The following is a 21,141-nucleotide window of genomic DNA, read 5'->3' as shown; positions in this document are numbered from 1 at the left end:
CCGCCCCCATCGCTCCTTTCCATATCTGATGCACCGCCCACTGCTCCAGCCATCCCCACGCATGCCCAGTGCCAGTCTCACAGGACTGAGCAGTGTGACTGCTGGTGACGTGTGCGCAGGCAAGTGATTATGGACAGGACTGTGACTGTTATCAGCAAGTACCCGGCCATAATCTCGTGAGCGCGCAAACCTCTCCAGCATTCACACTGAGCTCAGTGTAGATGCTAGACTGTATGGGCTGCTTCCAGGGATGACGTCCCTTTGTCATGTGATAGGGGCGTGTTCGAAATACTATCACATGACAAAGGGACGTCATCCCTGGAAGCAGCCCATACAGTCTAGCATCTACACTGAGCTCAGTGTGAATGCTGGAGAGGTTTGCGCGCTCACGAGATTATGGCCGGGTACTTGCTGATAACAGTCACAGTCCCGTCCATAATCACTTGCCTGCGCACACGTCACCAGCGGTCACACTGCTCAGTCCTGTGAGACTGGCACTGGGCATGCGCGGGGATGCCTGGAGCAGTGGGCGGTGCATCAGATATGGAAAGGAGCGATGGGGGCGGCATACAGGACCAGGAGGCAGAATAACGGACGCCAGAGAGCCCGCCCCCGTGTCAGATTTACAGAAGCTGCATACAAAAAGGTAGAACTTTATAAAGGCTTTATTTTGGTCTCACATGGGGCACAATAATAACAGGGACCTTCCTAGAATGCAGCCCAGGAGCTGCAGAGGGGGAATCTTTTAGCTTTTGGGCGAAATTTCTGATGACAGGTTCCCTTTAATTGTGTGTGGGGGGTGATAAACTCTATTTAAAAGTTAAAAAGTAACAGCATGTTACCGTAGTTTTCAGATTATAAGACGCACTTTTCCTCCCAAAAATTTGGGAGGAAAATGCGGGGTGCATCTTATAATCTGAATGTAGCTTACTGGGGAATGGAGGTGGAGCAGGGTCACAGGAGGCAGGGGAGATGCTGCAAGCGGTGTACTATGCTGTGGGTGGTGCACTGTGGGTTACTGCAGGCGGTGTGATGTGCTGCGGGCTTACTGCAGGCGGTGCGCTGTGCTCCGAGGCAGGGGCCACAATTCTGAAAATGACAGCAGTGCAGGCTTCAAATAATGGCACCAAAAGTTGGCACGTGCGCAGATGGAGCTCTCGGCTCAAGATCTCATGTGCGCATGCAACTCCTCCGGCCCATTGAGTTCACTGCAGCGGACTTTACGAAAATGGTGCCCAGAGGTGGCGCATGCGCAGATGAGATCTTAGCTTGTCATTGAGCTGATAGTTCAATCTAAGCACGCACCGACTCTGGGCACCATTTCTTTGAAGCTCGCACCGCTGTCAGTTTCTGGATGTTCCTCCTACCTCAGCACCCACAGCGAGCATCTGGGATACCCGCTGCAGCGCCAGCAGCATCGCCCTACTCCACCACCGCCCCGCCTTCTGTGACGCCGCTCCACCACCACTGCCGCCCCCCCTCCAGTAAGACACCAATGGATTATAAGAAGGTCCCCATATTTTTTTCTCCCTTTTTTTCTTTAAATTTGGGGTGCGTCTTATAATCCAGTGCGTCTTATAAAATGAAAAATACGGTACTTTTTTATGGCAGTAAATGGATCAGTGGTCACTCTTGCTCATTACAAAATCATTCACAAAGTAGGTTTCAGCCTTAGAAATATACAAATCAGCTTTCTTTAAAATATCTTGTCTTGTATATTTGAATAATTCACAAAACAATTCTAATAAGTAAAATATAAGTGTTAACCCCTTTACGACGGCTGTACGGATTAAACGGCTAGAGTAAGGTACTTATGCCAGATCGCTGTTTTAAAACGGCGGCCAGAAAAAGTGAATAGCGTCCCACAGCTTCGGAAAATCTCCGGTGTTCCAGGTACCAGGGGTAGCTGAGACCCTGGAGATCACGATTCGGGCTGTTTTTTCCAGTCCCCGGTCACATGATCATCTATACCAGGGGTGGGGAACCTCCGGCCCGCGGGCCGCATGCGGCCCGCCATGTCCTTTTATGCGGCCCCCGAGCAGATTCCCGGGGGTGGCAGTGCTCGGCCACTGCCATGGTCTTACCGGGCGCCGGCCCTTTAAGGCTTCACATGCGCTGCTTGCGTGCACCAATGAGCTCTTTCCCTGGCAGGTGCCAGCATGCTCAGGACTGACTTTGTGGGCGGGTTTAGCGCTCTGTGCTTTCGTCCCACAGCAGCTTCACCGTTTCCTGCATTGTGCCGCCCGCTCTCCACCCCTTCTCCCGTGCAGCGTGCCTCAGTGCTGTGTGCTGCCTGCTCCTCGGCGCTGTGTGTCGCCCGCTCCCCGGCGCTGTGTGCCGCCCACTCTCCGGCGCTGTGTGCCGCCCGCTCTCTGCCCCTTCTCCGGTGCAGCGTGCAGCTCCACGTGCTGTGTGCTGCCGCTCCCCGGCGCTGTGTGCCGCCCGCTCTCTGCCCCTTCTCCGGTGCAGCGTGCAGCTCCACGTGCTGTCTGCTGCCGCTCGCCGGCGCTGTGTGCCGCCACTTCTCTGCCCCTTCTCCAGTGCAGCATGCCCCCTGCAGTGCTGTGTGCAGACTCCCCAGCGATGTGGATCACCCCCACTGTTGAGTCCTCTCCAGTGCTCCTTACCACCCCAAGTGCAGTGTACCCCCTAGTGAAGTCTGTGCTCTGCAAGTGCTGTCTGTGCCCCCCAGTCTCCTCCTAGTGATGTCTGTGTGCCCACCCCTTAGTGATGTCTGTGTGCCCACCCCTTAGTGATGTCTGTGTGACCCCCCCCCTTAGTGATGTCTGTGTGACCCCCCTTAGTGATGTCTGTGTGACCCCCCCTTAGTGATGTCTGTGTGACCCCCCCCTTAGTGATGTCTGTGTGAGCCCCCCTTAGTGATGTCTGTGTGACCCCCCCCTTAGTGATGTCTGTGTGACCCCCCCCTTAGTGATGTCTGTGTGACCCCCCCTTAGTGATGTCTGTGTGACTCCCCCTTAGTGATGTCTGTGTGACCCCCCCCCTTAGTGATGTCTGTGTGACCCCCCTTAGTGATGTCTGTGTGACCCCCCCTTAGTGATGTCTGTCTGACCCCCCCTTAGTGATGTCTGTGTGACCCCCCCTTAGTGATGTCTGTGTGACCCCCCCTTAGTGATGTCTGTCTGACCCCCCCTTAGTGATGTCTGTGTGACCCCCCTTAGTGATGTTTGTGTGACCCCCCCTTAGTGATGTCTGTGTGTCCCCCCCTTAGTGATGCCTGTGCCCACCTAGTGATGTCCGTGCCCCCCCTAGTGCTCTCTGTGTCGCCCTAGTGATGTGTGTGCCCCCCCCAGTGCCGTCTGTGCCCCATAGCAATGCTCATGCCTCCCTGTGACCTAGTATTGTGTTCCCCAGCATCTCCTGTTATGTATATGCTCCCAGCCCCTCCTGTCATGGATATGCCCCAGCGTCTCCTGTGATGTGTATGCCCCAACCCCCCCTGTGATATATACGTCACACAATGGGGTATATACATCACATTGGAGATGCTGGGGCTATACATATGACAGGAGGGGCTGGGGGCATATACCTCACAGGAGGGGCTGTGCGCATATACCTCACAGGAGGGGCTGTGCGCATATACCTCACAGGAGAGGCTGTGCGCATATACCTCACAGGAGGGGCTGGGCGCATATACATCAAAGGAGAGGCTGAAAGCATATACATCACAGGAGGGGGCTGGGGGCATATACATGTCCCAGCCCCTCGTGTGATGTATGTGCCCCCAGTGTCTTCTGTAATGTAGGTGTCCCTTGTGATGTATATACAGCAGTCCCAGCGTCTCCTATGTGATGTATATGCCAACAGCTCCTTCAGTCATGTATGTGTCTCCTGTGATTTAAATACTCCAGTCCCTGTGTCTGTTGTGTGATGTATATAGTCTACCAATCTTATTATCACAAAGAGTTGCCTGCGCTCCAGACCGTGACAAACCTGGAAAAGAGAGAAGCAACATAAGTATCGCCGAACATCACAGCCGCACAAAGGAGAAGCAGCTCCGGCCACCACAATAGGGGTGAGTTAACTAACTGATTGACCAAATATAGTTGGATCATTTTCCTATTGATAATTTTGTGCGGCCCCCGAAGGTTGGCAGAAATTTCCAAATGGCCCCCGGCAGCAAAAAGGTTCCCCACCCCTGATCTATACCAATGATCACGTTACAGTAAACGGCAGCACCGGTAAAAAAAACTGATTTATCTCCCACGTGGCATGATCAAACATGTCAGATGGGAGATAAATCTCCTCCCCAGGTCCCCTCCGGTGCTTCGGTGTCGCCAAAGTGTCTCCCCGACCCTAAACGATCTTCCAAGATGGCGGCGTGCATGACAAGCGATCATCCTCCTCTCATTTCTGTAACATGGGACATGTCACATGCGATAGAAAAGTCGTCCCCAGGTCCTGCAGGTCACTCACCGTCACCTCACCCCCGGTCTTCCCCGATACCTACTGTTGCTCCAGTCCCCACGATCGTAACTCCTCCTTCTGAAAAGATGGCGGCCGCATGCGCAGACAGCAGCTGTTAGCCTGCTTCTTGCAAGCAGGGATGCTGAGCTCACTGCTGCTCATACTGCTGTACTGTACAATAATCTGCAGCCGCACTCTTTGCATGGAGGGCCTGCTGTTACAGAAAATAGGAAATACGTTCTCCGAGCATACCCCTCAAATTCTGGAATGAGGTTACTGCAGTTCACTCAACCCTCCACACTTCTCAGATGGAGAGCTTCCTTTTCCAGAAAATGAGGGATACGTTTTCTGAGCATGCCCCTCATATTCTGGAAGGTCCAGAGTCATCGTGGGATCTCCAAAATGAATTACAGCAGGCTTGATTTTTTTTTCTTTTCAATAAATTGGTGAAAGAAGAAATGTTTTGGGGAGCGTTTTTTCAAATAAAAATTTTTTTGTCGTTTTTATTTTTTTTTTTTATTACTGACTCATTGAGTTATTGTATGAGTTATGGATGTTGGGTATCTGTTAGACACTGTGACATCACTAACCTCTGGGTTTGATGCCAGGTGACGGTGACATTACACAGCTGGTATCATCCCATATATTACCCCGTTTGCCTCCAGAACAGGGCAACAGGATGAGCTGGAGCGAAGCACCAAGATTGCCTCATCTACTGGATGCGCCACTTCTGGGGCGGCTGCGGCCTGCCATTTTTAGGCTGCAAAGGGCCAATAACCATGGACCTTCCTACCCTGAGAATACCAGATTACAGCTGTCTGCTTTACCTTGGCTTCTAATCCAATTTCGGGGGGAACCCTACATTTTTTTATTTATTTATAAATAATTTAAACAGCGTGGGGTGACCTTCAAATTGGATTACTAGCCAAGGAGAAGCTGATAGCTGGGATCTTGTTTTTTTAAGTTTTTTATTTATTTTTTGGCTAAATACAAGGTTACGCACTACTTAGTGCCACATGAAAGTCACTAAAGGGTGCCAAGCTTAGAATATGCAGGGGGTAGGACATTATATATGTGTTTTATTTCTATTTATCTATCTATCCATCCATCCATCCATCCATCCATCCATCCATCCATCCTATCTTTTTAGGCTGCGTGCCCACAATCAGGGTTTCCAGCATTTTAGATGCAGAGTGTTTCAGCTGCGCGTTGTGCAGTACAAGCGCAGTGGAAGTATTTTTAGAAATCTCATGCCCACTGTGCTTCTTTTCTCTGCAGCATAAACTTATCAGCAGTGCAGCTTCCTGAGCCTCAGCATGTCAATTTATCTGCAGAGACGAGAGTGTTCTTCGCAGGGAGAATAGAGCTAAAGTTCGCAGTGGTCTGAACCCGGATCATGGGCATGGGTAGCAGCGTTCTCCCGTGGGGAACACTCACATCTCTGCAGGAGGGCTGGCACTCCATCCTAAACGTGGTGTCACTGGATCGTGGGCTCATAGCCTAAAAGTAAGAAATTTGCTGCTACAGCAACATTTTTGTGAAGTAACTGTGGATTCAAAATGTTCACTATACCCCTAGATAATATCCTTGAGGGGTCTAATTTCCAAGATGGGGTTTCTGCTTTTCAGATACATTAGGGGCCCGACAAATGCAACATGGTGCCTGCAATCTAATTCAACCAAATTTGTGTTCCAAAATTCAAATATTGCTCCTTCTGTTTTGGGTCATGCCGTTTGTCCAAACAGAGGTTTCTTACAACATGTGGGGGCATCAGCGCGCTCAGAAGAAATTGGGTAACAAGTTTTGAGGTCCATATTGTTGTGTTATTTCTTCTAAAAGTGAATAAATTGGAGCTAGTGCAACATTTTTAGGTAATATATTTTTTTTATTTCATTCTACATCACTTTAGTTCCTGTGATTGGTTGCTCTCAGTGAGAGAAACAATTAAAATTTTGTAGTTGATTAGTGGTGTGAGAGTTTTATTGTCCCAATATCCATGTAGGATCAGAGGTCTGTCAGGTTTGACTTGCCAGACCTCTGATCCTACATGGATATTGGGACAATAAAACTCTCACACCACTAATCAAAGCTAATTAAGGATTCACTTTCCAAGCTCAGTGTTTGTTTATTTAAATGTCCTTTTATTATGCATCCCTCTGCCCTGTTTTGTGTATATATTTGTGTTTCTTCAGATATTTTGTCCTACCATGCCTGAGGAAGAGACCTGAGATGTCTCGAAAGCTTGCTTTATAACATCATATTTTATTTTTATTTTAGTTAGCCATTAAAAGGTATCACAACTATAAAATTTTAATTTTGTTTCTCTCACTGAGAGCAATCAATCATTTTTCAACTAGCTAACACGGTACCAAAACCTTTTTCTTTAGTTCCTGTGAAGCACCTGAAGGGTTAATAAACTTCTTGGGTGTGATTTTGGGCACTTGGGTGCAGTTTTTAGAATAGTGTCACTTTTGGGTGTTTTCTGTCACCTAGGCCTCTCAAAGTCACTTCAAATGTGATGTGGTCCCTAAAAAAATGGTTTTGTAAATTTTGATGAAAAAATGAGAAATTGCTGATGAACTTTGAACCCTTCTAACTACCTAACCCCAAAAAATGTTGTTTAAAAAATTGCGCCGATGTAAAGTAGACATGTGGGAAATGTTATTTATTAACCATTTTGTGTGACATAACTTTTCTGGTTTAAGGTCATGAAAATTATAAGTTTGAAAATTGCGAATTTTTAATCAAATTTCTGATTTTTCCACAAATAAAAGCAAAAAATTATTGTCCTAAATTTACCACTATCATGAAGTACAATATGTCACAAAAAACAATCTCAGAATCACCGAGATCTACTGAAGCGTTCCAGAGTTATAACCTGTCAAAGTGACACTGGTCAGAATTGCAAAAAATGGCCTGGGTATTAAGGACAAAACTGGCTTTGTCCTTAAGGGGATAAAAGAAACCTATTTATGCATGAGCATTATATTTTTATTTATATAGATAGAACAAATTTAGAAAGAGGGTTGTTTTTTTTCTACAGAGGCTCTTAATCAAGGGTGGGTGCAGGCTGCTTAACACAAGTGATCATATCAAATATCACACGGCATTCCTCTTGGCACACAACATAGCATCCATATATAGAAACCATTTACTCACACTAGTATCAGAAAATAAACCGTGGAATTCAGTTTCACATCTAGTGAGCTTCCACGTGAAGGAACAACCAAGCTTTGCAATACAGACCCGCTAATAAGGATGACTGACTAGTTCATTCGATGCATTTGTAGTCGCTCACTGGTCACTAACCTCTATTTGTTATGAGTCAACAAGATCGAATTAGTGTTATGTGCTAGACACAGGGGTGTAACTACAGTGGGTGTAGGTCTTGCAGTCATACTTGGGCCCTAGAGCCAAGAGAGACACTAGAGGTCCATGTAGCCCATATGAAAAGATCAATACTTTAAAAGACCTTTGATATTTGGGGCCCTGTTGGAGATTTTGAATACAAAAAATAAACAAAAATATTTATAATAAATATATTACAATAATAAAGTTAACATAAACATATTCTGAATACATATAAAATGGGCTCATAGAATGATTTCCTATGTTGTGGCAAGGGAACATCAGTCCGACAAACACATATACAGTGGTACCTCGGTTTTCGTTGACATCGGTTATCGTTGGTTTCAGTTTTCATTGATTTTTTTCCACTAAAAATTTGCCTCTGTTTTCGTTGATTGCCTCAGTTTTCGTCTGTTTTTGTCTGCATGCCCACGTGACTACGCTGCTATTTTTGCAACAACAAAGGGTAATCCCTGCATTTTCCCGCTCTGTGTGGCATTGTGTGAGTGTCACCCCACTTGTCAGTTGCAAAATGTAGGTACGAAATGTAAGATAAAATGTATTTATTCTTTATATTAGTGTTTTATATTCATTTAATATTCCTTTTATATTCATTTCTTATTATTTTAGTATTAAACACTATCTTTATTCCGTATTAAATCTGTTTTTGTATGTATTTTAGAGTGTCTAAAACTAATAAAAGAGATTTACATTGATTCCTATGGAAATAATTGCTTTGGTTTTAGTTGGTTTTGGTTTTCATTGATTGTATTCAGACGGATTATCAATGAAAACCGAGGTATCACTGTACTATGATACTGGTTGTGTCAAATTATATCTCCTTTACTTACAATTGACAGTAGCGTTAAAACGTAGTGCTGTAGATTTCTGCCATGATGGCGCACCATTTTTGCATCTGCTGTAACCATGAGCTCTACATATCTTGGATATGAAATAAAGCGTTTCCGTCTGACATGGGAACTGTTTCCTTCATCCTTTGTCTCGTTGTGCGGCAAATGTTCAAAAAGTGCAGAGTTTGTAAACATAATAAGATCATCTCCAAAGCTTGAAGTATGTAATAATTCTGATTCCGCCTTCATATTAGATTCTGTAAAGAAAGTAAAGTTATCAGCAAGTAATTGTCTAATAGAACAGTTCAATGAGCAAAGATCAAAAACTGTGATGCAAAAGCGTATACAAATGTATGTGCTATGATTTTGATTGTAATGGGTCTGGTATGACAATAACAAGCAATGCAAACAATACATTTGATAGACTTTCTTCAAACCCAAATGCAACTGACAAGAAAATCACAATATCGTTAAAATATAGTCATCAAAAAGATGTGTCATTAAACTGTCACATCCAATTAGGCTAATGCGGGCGTCACCCAAGACGATATCGTGCGATATGTCGTCGGGGTCACGGTTTTCGTGACGCACATCCGGCATCGTTTACGACGTCATCCCGTGTGACACCTACGAGCGACGCAGAACGTTCGCAAATCGTGTATCGTTGACATGTCGCTCATTTTTAAAAAATCTTTATTTTTCTTTGCGCCAGTTGTTCATCGTACCCGAGGCAGCACACATCGCTCCATGTGACACCCCGGGAATGATGAACACAGCTTACCTGCGTCCCGCGGCTCCCGCCGGCAATGCGGAAGGAAGGAGGTGGGCGGGATGTTACGTCCCGCTCATCTCCGCCCCTCGGCTTCTATTGGCCGGCCACTGTGTGGCATTGCTGTGACGCCGAACGTCCCACCACTTCAGGAAATGGATGTTCGCCGCCCACAGCGATGTCGCTCAGCAGGTAAGTGCGTGTGACGGCGGTTTAATGACTTTGTGCACCACGGGCAACTAATTGCCCGTGACGCACAAACGACGGGGGCGGGTACGATCGCTCGTGCGTTCGCATGATAGATCGTATAGTGTGACGCCCGCATAAGTAAATGAGACTACCAGACTTAAAGGGAACCTGTCAGGTCCTGTATGCATCCAGTACCATGAGCAGTTCTGGGTGCATATTGCTAATCCCTGCCTAACCATCCCTGTATACACTAGCATAAAGAGATCTTTAGAAAAAGTATTTCTAAAGATCCTTTATAATATGCTAATGAGCGCAGGGACTAGTTGCAGGGACGTTACTTTCCTTGCCTAGTCCCGCCTCTTAGCAGGGGCGGCTAACGTACTATTCAATGTCCATTTCCCACCGTCATCGGCGGTGACGCGTATACCTGTGTTCATTGTCACCACCTCAGTGCGCATGATCAAAGTCACCGCCCTTCCGGTCATGCACACTATGAAGCCGAATGTACGCATCCCAACTTCATAGAGGTCTAGTGCGCATGACCAGAAGTGGCGGGGACTTTTGATCCACTGAGCCTAAACCCGGTGTCTCAAGTGGTGACAACGGACACAGGTATGTGCGTCACTGCCGATGATGCTGGGCAATGGACATTGAATAGACTGTTAGCGAACCCCTGCTAAGAGGGCGGATAATCATAAACCCCTACTACTAGCCTAGAAGAGGTAAAGTAAAAAAACCCACACAGGAAAAATAGTTAATTTCAATAAAGACTCCTCCACACTATTCCTTGTTCACCAATTTATTAAAAAAACAAAACATGAAGATCCGACATAATCCATTGTGTAGTGGTTCTACGACATCCCCTAAATTTGTGCTCCAACTTATGGAGACTGACCTGGAGGGACTCTAAAGGGCGATGATACTGTCATCCCCGCGGGTGAGAAATTCTAGCGCTGACCAGGAGAGACACTCTTGATCAGGGGCTCACAACCTGTTGCAAGGATTCTATTTATTGCAACCCTAAATCAGCTGATATCAACATGCTTGTTGCTGGTCGGTGGCTGTTTAATGCTACGCATTGCACAGTATAAGGCCACGTGCACTCACTGAGTATTTGGTGAGTTTTACCTCAATATTTGTAGCCAAAACCAGGAGTGGAACAATCAGAGGAAAAGTATAATAAAAACAAAGGCTCCACTACTGTATTTATTACCTACTTCTGGTTTTGGCTACAAATACTGAGGTAAAAAAATTACCAAATACTCAGTGTGCACATGGGATAAATGTGCCATTACAATGTTATTTTATCAAATGAAATTTTTTACCTACCCTACAGTTCAAAAGTTTGGGGTCACCCAGACAATTTTGTCTTTTCCATGAAAAATCATACTTTTATTTATCAAATGAGTTGCATAATGAATAGAAAATATAGTCCAGACATTGACTAGGTTAGAAATAATGATTTTTTTACTTGAAATAATAATTTTCTCCTTCAAACTTTGCTTTCGTCACAGAATACTCCTTTGCAGCAATTCCAGCTTTGCAGACCTTTGGCATTCTAGCAGTTAATTTGGTAATCTGGAGATATTTCACCCCATGCTCCCCCCCCACACAAGTTGGATTGGCTTGATGGGTACTTTTTGCGTACCATAAGGTCAAGCTGCTCCCACAGCAGCTCAATAGGGTTGAGATCTGGTGACTGGGCTGGCCACTCCATTACAGATAGAATACCAGCTGCCTGCTTCTTCCCTAAATAGTAAATGCATAATTTGGAGAAGTGCTTTGGGTCATTGTTTTGTTGTAGGATGAAATTGGCTCCAATCAAGCGCTGTTCACAGGGTATATGGCATGGCGTTGCAAAATGGAGTGATAGCCTTCCTTAGTCAAAATCCCTTTTACCTTGTACAAATCTCCCACTTTACCAGCACCAAAGCAACCCCAGACCATCACATTACCTCCACCATGCTTGACAGATGGCGTCAGGCACTCTTCCAGTATCTTTTCAGTTATTCTGCGTCTCACAAATGTTCTTCTGTGTGATTCAAACACCTCAAACTTCGATTCGTCTGTCTATAACACTTTTATCCAATCTTCCTCTGTCCAATGTCCACTGGCTTTTTGCGGGTACTATTTCATGAAGCTGCCAGTTGAGGACCTGTGAGGTGTCGATTTCTTAAACTAGAGACTCTAATGTATTTGTCTTGTAGCTCAGTTGTGCAGCGGGGCCTCTCACTTCTCTTTCTACTCTGGTTAGAGCCTGTTTGTGCTCTCCTCTGAAGGGAGTAGTACACACCGTTGTAGGAAATCTTCAGTTTCTTGGCAATTTCTCACATGGAATATCCTTCATTTCTAAGAACAAGAATAGTCTGTCAAGTTTCACATGAAAGTTATCTTTTTCTGGCCATTTTGAGAGTTTAATGGAACCAACAAATGTAATGTTCCAGATTCTCAACTAGCTCAAAGGAAGGTCAGTTTTATAGCTTCTCTAATCAGTAAAACTGTTTTCAGCTGTGCTAACATACTTGCACAACGGTTTTCAAGGGATTTCTAAACATCCATCAGCCTTCTAACACAGTTAGCAAACACAATGTATCATTAGAAGACTGGAGTGGTGGTTGTTGGAAATGGGCCTCTATACACCTATGTAGATATTGCATTCAAAACCAGACGTTTGCAGCTGGAATAGTCATTTACCACATTAACAATGTATAGAGTGTATTTCTGTTTAATTTAAGGTTAGCTTCACTGAAAAAAAAATGTGCTTTTCTTTCAAAAATAAGGAAATATATACGTGACCCTAAACTTTTGAACTGTAGTGTAACTGCACTGAAAAAAGCAATTACACATGCACATTTTATTTCTCCATACTACCCAACACACATAAATGTTCATCCAAGCGTTTATGTGTTATCAATGAAGAGTGAAGAGGAAACTGCTACTAGACAACTCAAGCATTGACATCATGAATAGGTAGAGTTAGAATGCCCCCATGCTCCTCGTTAGTTAGCCAATCACGATGATATTGGCAGGTGTGGCCAACTTAAATCTAATGTACATAGGGCATTTAGGCTACATGCTAATATCACATTATTAATACATATATTTGAGGAATATATATTTAAAGGTAATCTCTACCAGATTTTTGTTACCTCATCTGAGAGCAGAATAATGTACGAAAAAAGACCCTGATGTATCACTTAGTTTACTGAATGCAGCAATGGTGACACAATCTGAAATCTTAGATATGGCATGTGTGCCACCCCGGTCTTGGTCAGGCTGCTCAGATCCGGGACCGTGGTGGCTCGAGGGGCCCGGACCCGGCTTGGCGGACACTTTGATCCGTGAAAGAGGGTATTTACAGGGGATAAGTTTGTGACGCCACCTGTGGGTTGTGGTAATGGGAGTACCGCCACTGCTGCAAGGAGTACTGGGGCAGATGGAGTTAAGCAGCCAGATGTTATTCCCTCCACAGGTAGGGATGGCCCCGGGCTCAGGGGTGTTGGTGGTTGTTTAGGAGATCAGGTTGAAGGAGATCAGGGTACTCACTGCGACCCAACCTCGGTCTAGCTCCCGAGGAGCTTAGTCTCTCCAGCTCCTCTCTCTTTGAGGGCTCTCACTACTCTCTTACTTCCTCCCTCCCACCAGTCTGCCTGAACCTTAGGTGGGTGGCCCTTTTCCAGCTTGACCAACCCACTGGTGTGTCTGACAGGTCATGATGTGAGGTGTTGATTGGGATTTGTGGTGCTGATGGTAGTGACACCGATTTCTTAGGAACCTGGAACCATGGGGGGTAGGTCCTGCACCCTGAGTAAGGATGCAATACCCTGTGGCACCCTGATGTACTCAGGGGCGCCACACGTGTAGCAGAGCAAAGGTAGCTAATCCTGCCCACACCACAGTTCTGTGTACATTGTCTATTAACCTTGAGCTACTTTTCAGAGGAGGGGGTCTGGTCAGACGACTGCCCGCATGCCCAGTAGTCCGGGCAGTGATAATCATCTGGTGGTAAAACCTTCATTGTGTGGAATAAACAGCACAGTGTAATAAATCCCTGACATCAGTGTTTCAGTGCCAATCTCCTGCTCTCTTCAGATTACATAGCAAAAATCTGCTAACTGAATCCCTTAAAGGCATGCCATACAGTAGCATAGGTCATCCAAAACAGATACTGCACAGTGTAGTTCTTTTTTTTTTCTGCTTCTTCACACCATATATAAAAGTGCAGTCAGCTGCAATTTCCAATAGTTAAGGCCTGTTTCACACGTCCCTCCATGTGCCGTGATTCACGGCACATGTAGGTTGTCCATGTGCAATCTATTATCCATGGTCCATGATACCTGATTGCATATGGACGTTTACTCACTTGCCCCCGCTCCTGCTGTCCGTGGTGCTGAACTCTGCAGCTCTGCTGTTTCCGCCCCCACTGCAGATACTTCCGGGTTGACTGTTGCTGCATACATGAATATGCATGAGAATAAGCAGCCGGCTCAGAAGCAAAGGCAGCAGAGGCCAGAGACAAGCAGCGCTGGAGAAGGTGAGTATAAAAAGCTTTTTATTTTCAATGGCCGTGTTTTTCTGGTACGTGTTTCATGGACCACACCATAATGTGGTCCGTGGGACATCAGTGATGCCAGAAAAAACTGACATGTCTCCGTGCGGCAATCACGGACACGCATGTACACCGCACGGTGACACGGTCTGTGAAAAATCACTGATGTGTGCACAGACCCATTGATTTTAATGGGTCTGCGTATGTCCGTGATTCTGGTACATATAAAAACTAGCACATGTGTACCAGAATCACTGACGTCTGAAACCGAACCAAAAAAGGTACGTCTACAAATGGCACCCAGAACAAGGTCAAACAGACCTGCATTGGCATCCATTAGATGAATAATGATTTAAAGGGAACCAACCATCAGGATTTTCATATATAAAGTAAAGCAAGTGCTATACTGGCACTAGGATGCTGAATTTAAGGATAGCTTTTGTTCTGAGATTGGAGGTTTAATTTCAGAAATATGTGCAAGTAAAGATCCAGCAATGCACTGCTATTTGATTGACAGGTGCAACAGAAGTGGGAATATGTGGGTCAGGTCTTGCTATCTATTCCCACCCCTGTCTGCCTGCCTATCCTTGCCCCCCCTGCTGCCGTCATAGATTTTAATTCTGTCGCAGGCAGACAGGGGCAGGAATGGATAGCAAAACCTGACCCATATATTCATGCCCCTATTGCACCTGTCAATCAAATAACAGTGCATGGCTGGAACTTTACTTGCACATATTTCTGACATCTCTGAACAAAAGGTATGCTTAGATTCAGCATCCTAGCGCCAGTGTAGAACCAGCTTTACTTTATATAAACCCTGCTGGTTGGTTCTCTTTAAATCCAAAACAGACAATATTGATCGATAATTTAATGCATATGGAGGGCGTCCTGTCTGACTGTATCATCTCTTCTAAAGGGTCTTTCTGGGGCTGCTGCCTTCCAGGTAATCCCTCGGGTCATCTCTCAGGGGCCATGTGTTAACACCTTATGGGTTAGACAAGGGAAACACCAGCTATTTATATTTCAGTGGTTTTACATATATTAAATACTATTTTGATTTTTTTACTGGCGTCTTTTTAGAAAGTGCAGTAAAGGAGTCTACTTTCAAGTATGTATATCTGACATTCTAAGTATTATGGACTCCTTCTGCTACAAGCACACAGCTGTAGCCCCTTCCCCGAGCGTTGTTTTTAGAGCATTAGATCATATGTGTTATATTGAATACAGTTAAGCTATAAATGTCTGGCATAGAACCAGCTGTCAGTTATAAACAAAGCCATACATTTTCATGAACTAAATCTGAAAAGAAAAATCTGTCCTCTTAGGGCTCTTTCACATTGCCTTTTGTCCCACGTTCACTGGTCCTGTTGGGGCTTACATCAGAACTTGCACAAAACGGGATAGGGACGTATTCGCCAACAGTGCCACAAACTATAATGGTCCATGTGCTCTGTAGTTGACCATTTTTAGGCATATACGCCTACTGGAGGCGGACACTCAGATGCAGTCTACTATGTTTTGCAGGGAGTTCAGACGTAAGCCCCAACAGGACCACTGAACATGGGACAAAACACAGTGTGAAAGGGCCCTTAGACAAAATGTACTTACACTGTGTTATAGTATATTAAAAAAATAAGTCCAAGCACAGACATGTGACTGACTGATATGGCATGTTCTTGACCTTATAGTGACACTATGACTGAAATCAAATGGCAGTGCTAGCTAGCCACCCACCCACCAGAGTCAGTACCATGCCACCAGGTTTCTATACTTGGTGTCCACAGGCATGCTTGACAGGAGGAAGATACAGTGCCTTGCAAAAGTAACGTGACGACACCTGTGGTACTCGGCCAGTGATAGCTGACACTGCAGGAATGGGACATCTGGGGCAGATACAGTGCCTTGAGAAAGTATTCGGCCCCCTTGAATTTTTCAACCTTTTCCCACATTTCAGGCTTCAAACATAAAGATAACAATTTTAATGTTATGGTGAAGAATCAACAAGTGGGACACAATTGTGAAGTTGAACGAAATGTATTGCTTATTTTAAACTTTACTAAAAAAGAATAAACTGAAAACTGGGGCGTGCAATATTATTCGGCCCCTTTACTTTCAGTGCTGCAAACTCACTCCAGAAGTTCATTGAGGATCTCTGAATGATCCAATGTTGTCCTAAATGACTCATGATGATGATAAATATAATCCACCTGTGTGTAATCAAGTCTCTGTATAAATGCACCTGCTCTGTGATATTCTCAGTGTTCTGTTTAAAGCACAGAGAGCATCATGAAGACCAAGGAACACAACAGGCAGGTCCGTGATACTGTTGTGGAGAAGTTTAAATGTGGAAGAAGGAGCTCTGGTCAGATAAAACAAAAATCGAACTTTTTGAGCACAATGACAAACGATATGTTTGGCGTAAAAGCAACAAGGCTCATCACCCTAAACACACCATCGCCACTGTCAAACATGGTGGTGGCAGCATCATGGTTTGGGCCTGCTTTTCTTCAGTAGGGACAGGGAAGATGCTTAAATTTGATGGGAAGATGGATGGAGCCAAATACAGGATTATTCTTGAAGAAAACCTGTTGGAGTCTGCAAAAGACCTGAGACTGGGACGGAGATTTGTCTTCCAACAAGACAATGATCCCAAACAACGCAAAATCTACAATGGAATGGTTCACAAATAAACGTATCCAGGTGTTAGAATGGCCAAGTCAAAGTCCAGACGTGAATCTAATCGAGAATCTGTGGAAAGAGCTGAAAACTGCTGTTCACAAACGCTCTCCATCCAACCTCACTCAGCTCGAGCTCTTTACAAAGGAAGAATGGGCAAGAATTTCAGTCTCTCGATGTGCAAAACTGTTAGAGACATACCCCAAGCGACTTGCAGCTGTAAACGCAGAAAAAGGTGGCGGTACAAAGTATTAACTTAAAGGGGAGAAATAATATTGCACGCCCCACTTTTCAGTTTATTTTTTATAAAAGTTTAAAATAAGCAATACATTTCGTTCAACTTCTCAATTGTGTCTCACTTGTTGTTGATTCTTCATAACATTAAAATGTTTTATCTTTATGTTTGAAGCCTGAAATGTGGGAAAAGGTTGAAAAATTCAAGGGGGCCAAATACTTTCGCAAGGCACTGTAAGTCCACTGTAGCATTTCATTTACTGTAGGTAAAGTGTAACTATTTTAACTATTGTGTAGCTGGGACATCTTGAACAAAGCAGTGCTCTGCCACTCGGCTGGAGAAGTTGTTAGCTGATCAGTGGTGGTGCTGGGTGTTGGGCCTTCACGGATATTATAGTAATTAAAATTAATTTATGAACAGAAAACTAAAATAATGGTTACTTGTCTAGTCCCACCATGTTGATGAACTACTAATGGGATAAGAAACATATACCTTTGGTTAAGAGCGTGTAAGATGCGTGAAATGCCTAAGATCTCTTATGATTGATTCATAATGGATTGTTTAACATGCAACTTTAAATAAAGTGATCGTATTTTAGTCCACTCAACTGCTTCCCTCCTCCTCCTTTTCGTTCTACTCATGGGATAGGTCATTAATAAGAGATTTGGTGAAGGCTCGCTGGATAAACGGAGTTGCAGAGTGCTGATTTGTTCAATATGTCACAAGGAGTGGAACAGCGCTCTGTGTTTTCAGACAGCTTCCACTAGGGCAAATAACAACTTATTGGTGGGTATGCTGGGTGTCGAGCCTCCACCGATTTCAGATCCAATTACTGAGTCAACAATATGGTTTGACTGAGCAACCCCTTTAAGATTCACCTATCTATATATATAATTGCCTTATTCTGTCTGTCTGTCTGTCTGTCTGTCATGCTCCAAAATTGTGTCCTTACGGTGACACAAAGCTGATTGGCCGCTGGGCTCGCCATGGCCCCGCCCCCCCACACGGATTGGCCGCTCGCCCAGGCTGCGCCCCCACACGGATTGGCCAGCCGCTCGCCCAGGCTCCGCCCCCCCACAGATTGGCCTCTCGCCCCGGCACCCTGCAGGCATTGGCAATTCGGCCACACCACGCCCCGCCCCCCTCACGCAATGCACGCTAGCTCTGGCCCCGCCCCCTCCCTCCCCCCGCGCATTCCCCGAACTGACACGGCTGTCATGGAGGTGAGTACTGTACTCCCCCCCCCACCCCCACCCCACCTCCCCCGGCCCCCGCTCGCACGGGAGTGGTGTGGATACGTTGGTAACCATGCTCGCATGGTTACAAGCGCATCAAGGTCCTGCTGCGGCGGAAGATCCACACGCACACACATAACAGCACACACACAAACATACACACACATCAGATCACACTCACTCTCACACACACCTCACACACACCTCACACACACCTCACATCGCATCCACACACTCACAGCATCCGGCGATATCGCTTGCTTCTCGGCCTCGATACTGTGCTGTTGTGACCTTCCAGGACCTGACGGAGGATCACATGGCCAGAGGCATGTGGTATCTCCGGATGTTTTGAGTGTGAGCGCGTATGTGCGATATCGTCAGTGTCTGTGTGTGTGAGTGTATGCGATCGGGTGTGTGTGTGTATGCGATCGGGTGTGTGTGAGTGGATGCGATCGGGTGTGTGTGAGTGGATGCGATCGGGTGTGTGTGAGTGGATGCGATCGGGTGTGTGAGTGTCGGCAGAGGAGCACGGCGTGCTGGAGGAGGCTGGGAGCAGAGAGGCTGATCATGGGGAAGGCTGGGAGGGGGAGGCTGATGCTGGGGGAGACTGGGAGGGGAAGGCTGATGCTGAAGGAGGCTGGGAGGGGGAGGCTGGGAGGAAGGAGGCTGGGAGGAGAGAGGCTGATCCTGGGGAAGGCTGGGAAGGGGAGGCTGATGCTGAGGGAGGCTGGAAGGAGAGACGCTGATGCTGGGGGAGGCTGAAAGGAGAGAGGCTGAGGCTGGGAGGAGAGAGGCTGATGCTGGGGAAGGCTGATGCTGAGGGAGGCTGGGAGGGGAAAGCTGATGCTGGGTAAGGCTGGGAGGACGGAGGCTGGGAGGAGAGAGGCTGATCCTGGGGAAGGCTGGGAGAGGGAGGCTGATGCTGGGGGAGGCTGGAAGGAGAGAGGCTGATGCTGGGGGAGGCTGGAAGAAGAGAGGCTGATGCTGGGGGAGGCTGATGCTGGGGGAGGCTGGGAGGAGAGAGGTTGATGCTGGGGAAGGCTGGGAGGAGAGAGGCTGATGCTGGGGACAGAGAGGAGAGGCTGATGCTGGGAGGAGAGAGGCTGATGCTGGGATGAGAGAGGCTGATGCTGGGATGAGAGAGGCTGATGCTGGGAGGAGAGAGGCTGATGCTGGGGGAGGCTGGGAGGGGGAGGCTGATGCTGGGGGAGGCTGGGACGAGGGAGGCTGATGCTGGTGGAGGCTGATGCTTGGGGAGGCTGATGCTGGGGGAGGCTGGAAGGAGAGAGGCTGATGCTGGTGGAGGCTGATGCTTGGGGAGGCTGATGCTGGGGAAGACTGGGAGGGGAAGGCTGATGCTGAGGGAGGCTGGGAGGGGGAGGCTGGGAGGAAGGAGGCTGGGAGGAGAGAGGCTGATCCTGGGGAAGGCTGGGAACGGGAGGCTGATGCTGAGGGAGGCTGGAAGGAGAGAGGCTGATGCTGGGGGAGGCTGGAAGGAGAGAGGCTGATGCTGGTGGAGGCTGATGCTTGGGGAGGCTGATGCTGGGGGAGACTGGGAGCGGAAGGCTGATGCTGAGGGAGGCTGGGAGGGGGAGGCTGGGAGGAAGGAGGCTGGGAGGAGAGAGGCTGATCCTGGGGAAGGCTGGGAAGGGGAGGCTGATGCTGAGGGAGGCTGGAAGGAGAGAGGCTGATGCTGGGAGAGGCTGGAAGGAGAGAGGCTGAGGCTGGGAGGAGAGAGGCTGATGCTGGGGAAGGCTGATGCTGAGGGAGGCTGGGAGGGGAAAGCTGATGCTGGGGAAGGCTGGGAGGACGGAGGCTGGGAGGAGAGAGGCTGATCCTGGGGAAGGCTGGGAGAGGGAGGCTGATGCTGGAGGAGGCTGGAAGGAGAGAGGCTGATGCTGGCAGAGGCTGATGCTGGGGGAGGCTGGAAGGAGAGAGGCTGATGCTGGTGGAGGCTGATGCTTGGGGAGGCTGGGAGAGGGAGGCTGATGCTGAGGGAGGCTGGGAGGAGGGAGGCTGGGAGAGGTAGGCTGAGAGAAGAGAGGCTGATGCTGGGGGAGGCTGATGCTGGGGGAGGCTGATGCTGGGGGAGGCTGATGCTGGGGGAGGCTGGGAGAGGGAGGCTGATGCTGGGGGAGGGTGGGAGGAGGGAGGCTGGGAGGAGAGAGGCTGATGCTGGGGAAGGCTGGGAGGAGAGAGGCTGATGCTGGGGACAGAGAGGAGAGGCTGATGCTGGGAGGAGAGAGGCTGATGCTAGGATGAGAGAGGCTGATGCTGGGAGGAGAGAGGCTCATGCTGGGAGGAGAGAGGCTGATGCTGGGGGCAGAGAAGCTGATGCTGGGGGCAGAGAGGCTGATGCTGGTGCAGCATGGGGGATGGAGCACGATGGGGGGGTGCGCAGCATCGGGGATGGAGCATGATGGGGGGGTGCGCAGCATCGGGGATGGAGCACGATGGGGAGTGCGGAGTATGGCGGATGGAGCACGTTTGGGAGTGCGCAGCATGGCGGATGGAGCACGTTTGGGAGTGCGCAGCATGGCGGATGGAGCACGTTTGGGAGTGCGCAGCATGGGAGATGGAGCACGATGGGGGGTGCGCAGCATAGGGGATGGAGCACGATGGGGAGTGCGCTGCATGGGGGATGGAGCACGATGGGGAGTGCGCTGCATGGGGGATGGAGCACGTTTGGGAGTGCGCACCTCCCCCCAACACACACACACACACACACACACACACGCGCGCGCACTGCACAACACACCACACACCACACACACACACTGGGAACCACAAACAACTGCCCTACACAGACACCCACACACACAGACAACGCTGCACACACACAACACCCAACACACAAACAC

At 47.5% G+C, this 21,141-nt stretch overlaps 1 protein-coding gene across 1 annotated transcript in view; it reads right to left on the bottom strand.

Annotated features, from left to right (window-relative positions):
• Positions 1–21,141, bottom strand: part of ADAMTS20 (ADAM metallopeptidase with thrombospondin type 1 motif 20) — a 322,687-nt gene that overhangs the window by 234,274 nt on the left and 67,272 nt on the right. Inside the window, exon 4 of the mRNA XM_075344979.1 lies at positions 8,628–8,884. Coding sequence (XP_075201094.1) covers positions 8,628–8,884 — 257 coding nt within the window. The remainder of the gene's footprint in view (positions 1–8,627; positions 8,885–21,141) is intronic.

The sequence above is a fragment of the Anomaloglossus baeobatrachus genome, chromosome 4 (assembly GCF_048569485.1).
Source record: "Anomaloglossus baeobatrachus isolate aAnoBae1 chromosome 4, aAnoBae1.hap1, whole genome shotgun sequence".
In the NCBI taxonomy this organism is placed as follows: domain Eukaryota; kingdom Metazoa; phylum Chordata; class Amphibia; order Anura; family Aromobatidae; genus Anomaloglossus; species Anomaloglossus baeobatrachus.
The sequence above is the reverse complement of the archived record's forward strand: the minus strand, read 5'-3'. Positions and strand labels throughout refer to the sequence as shown.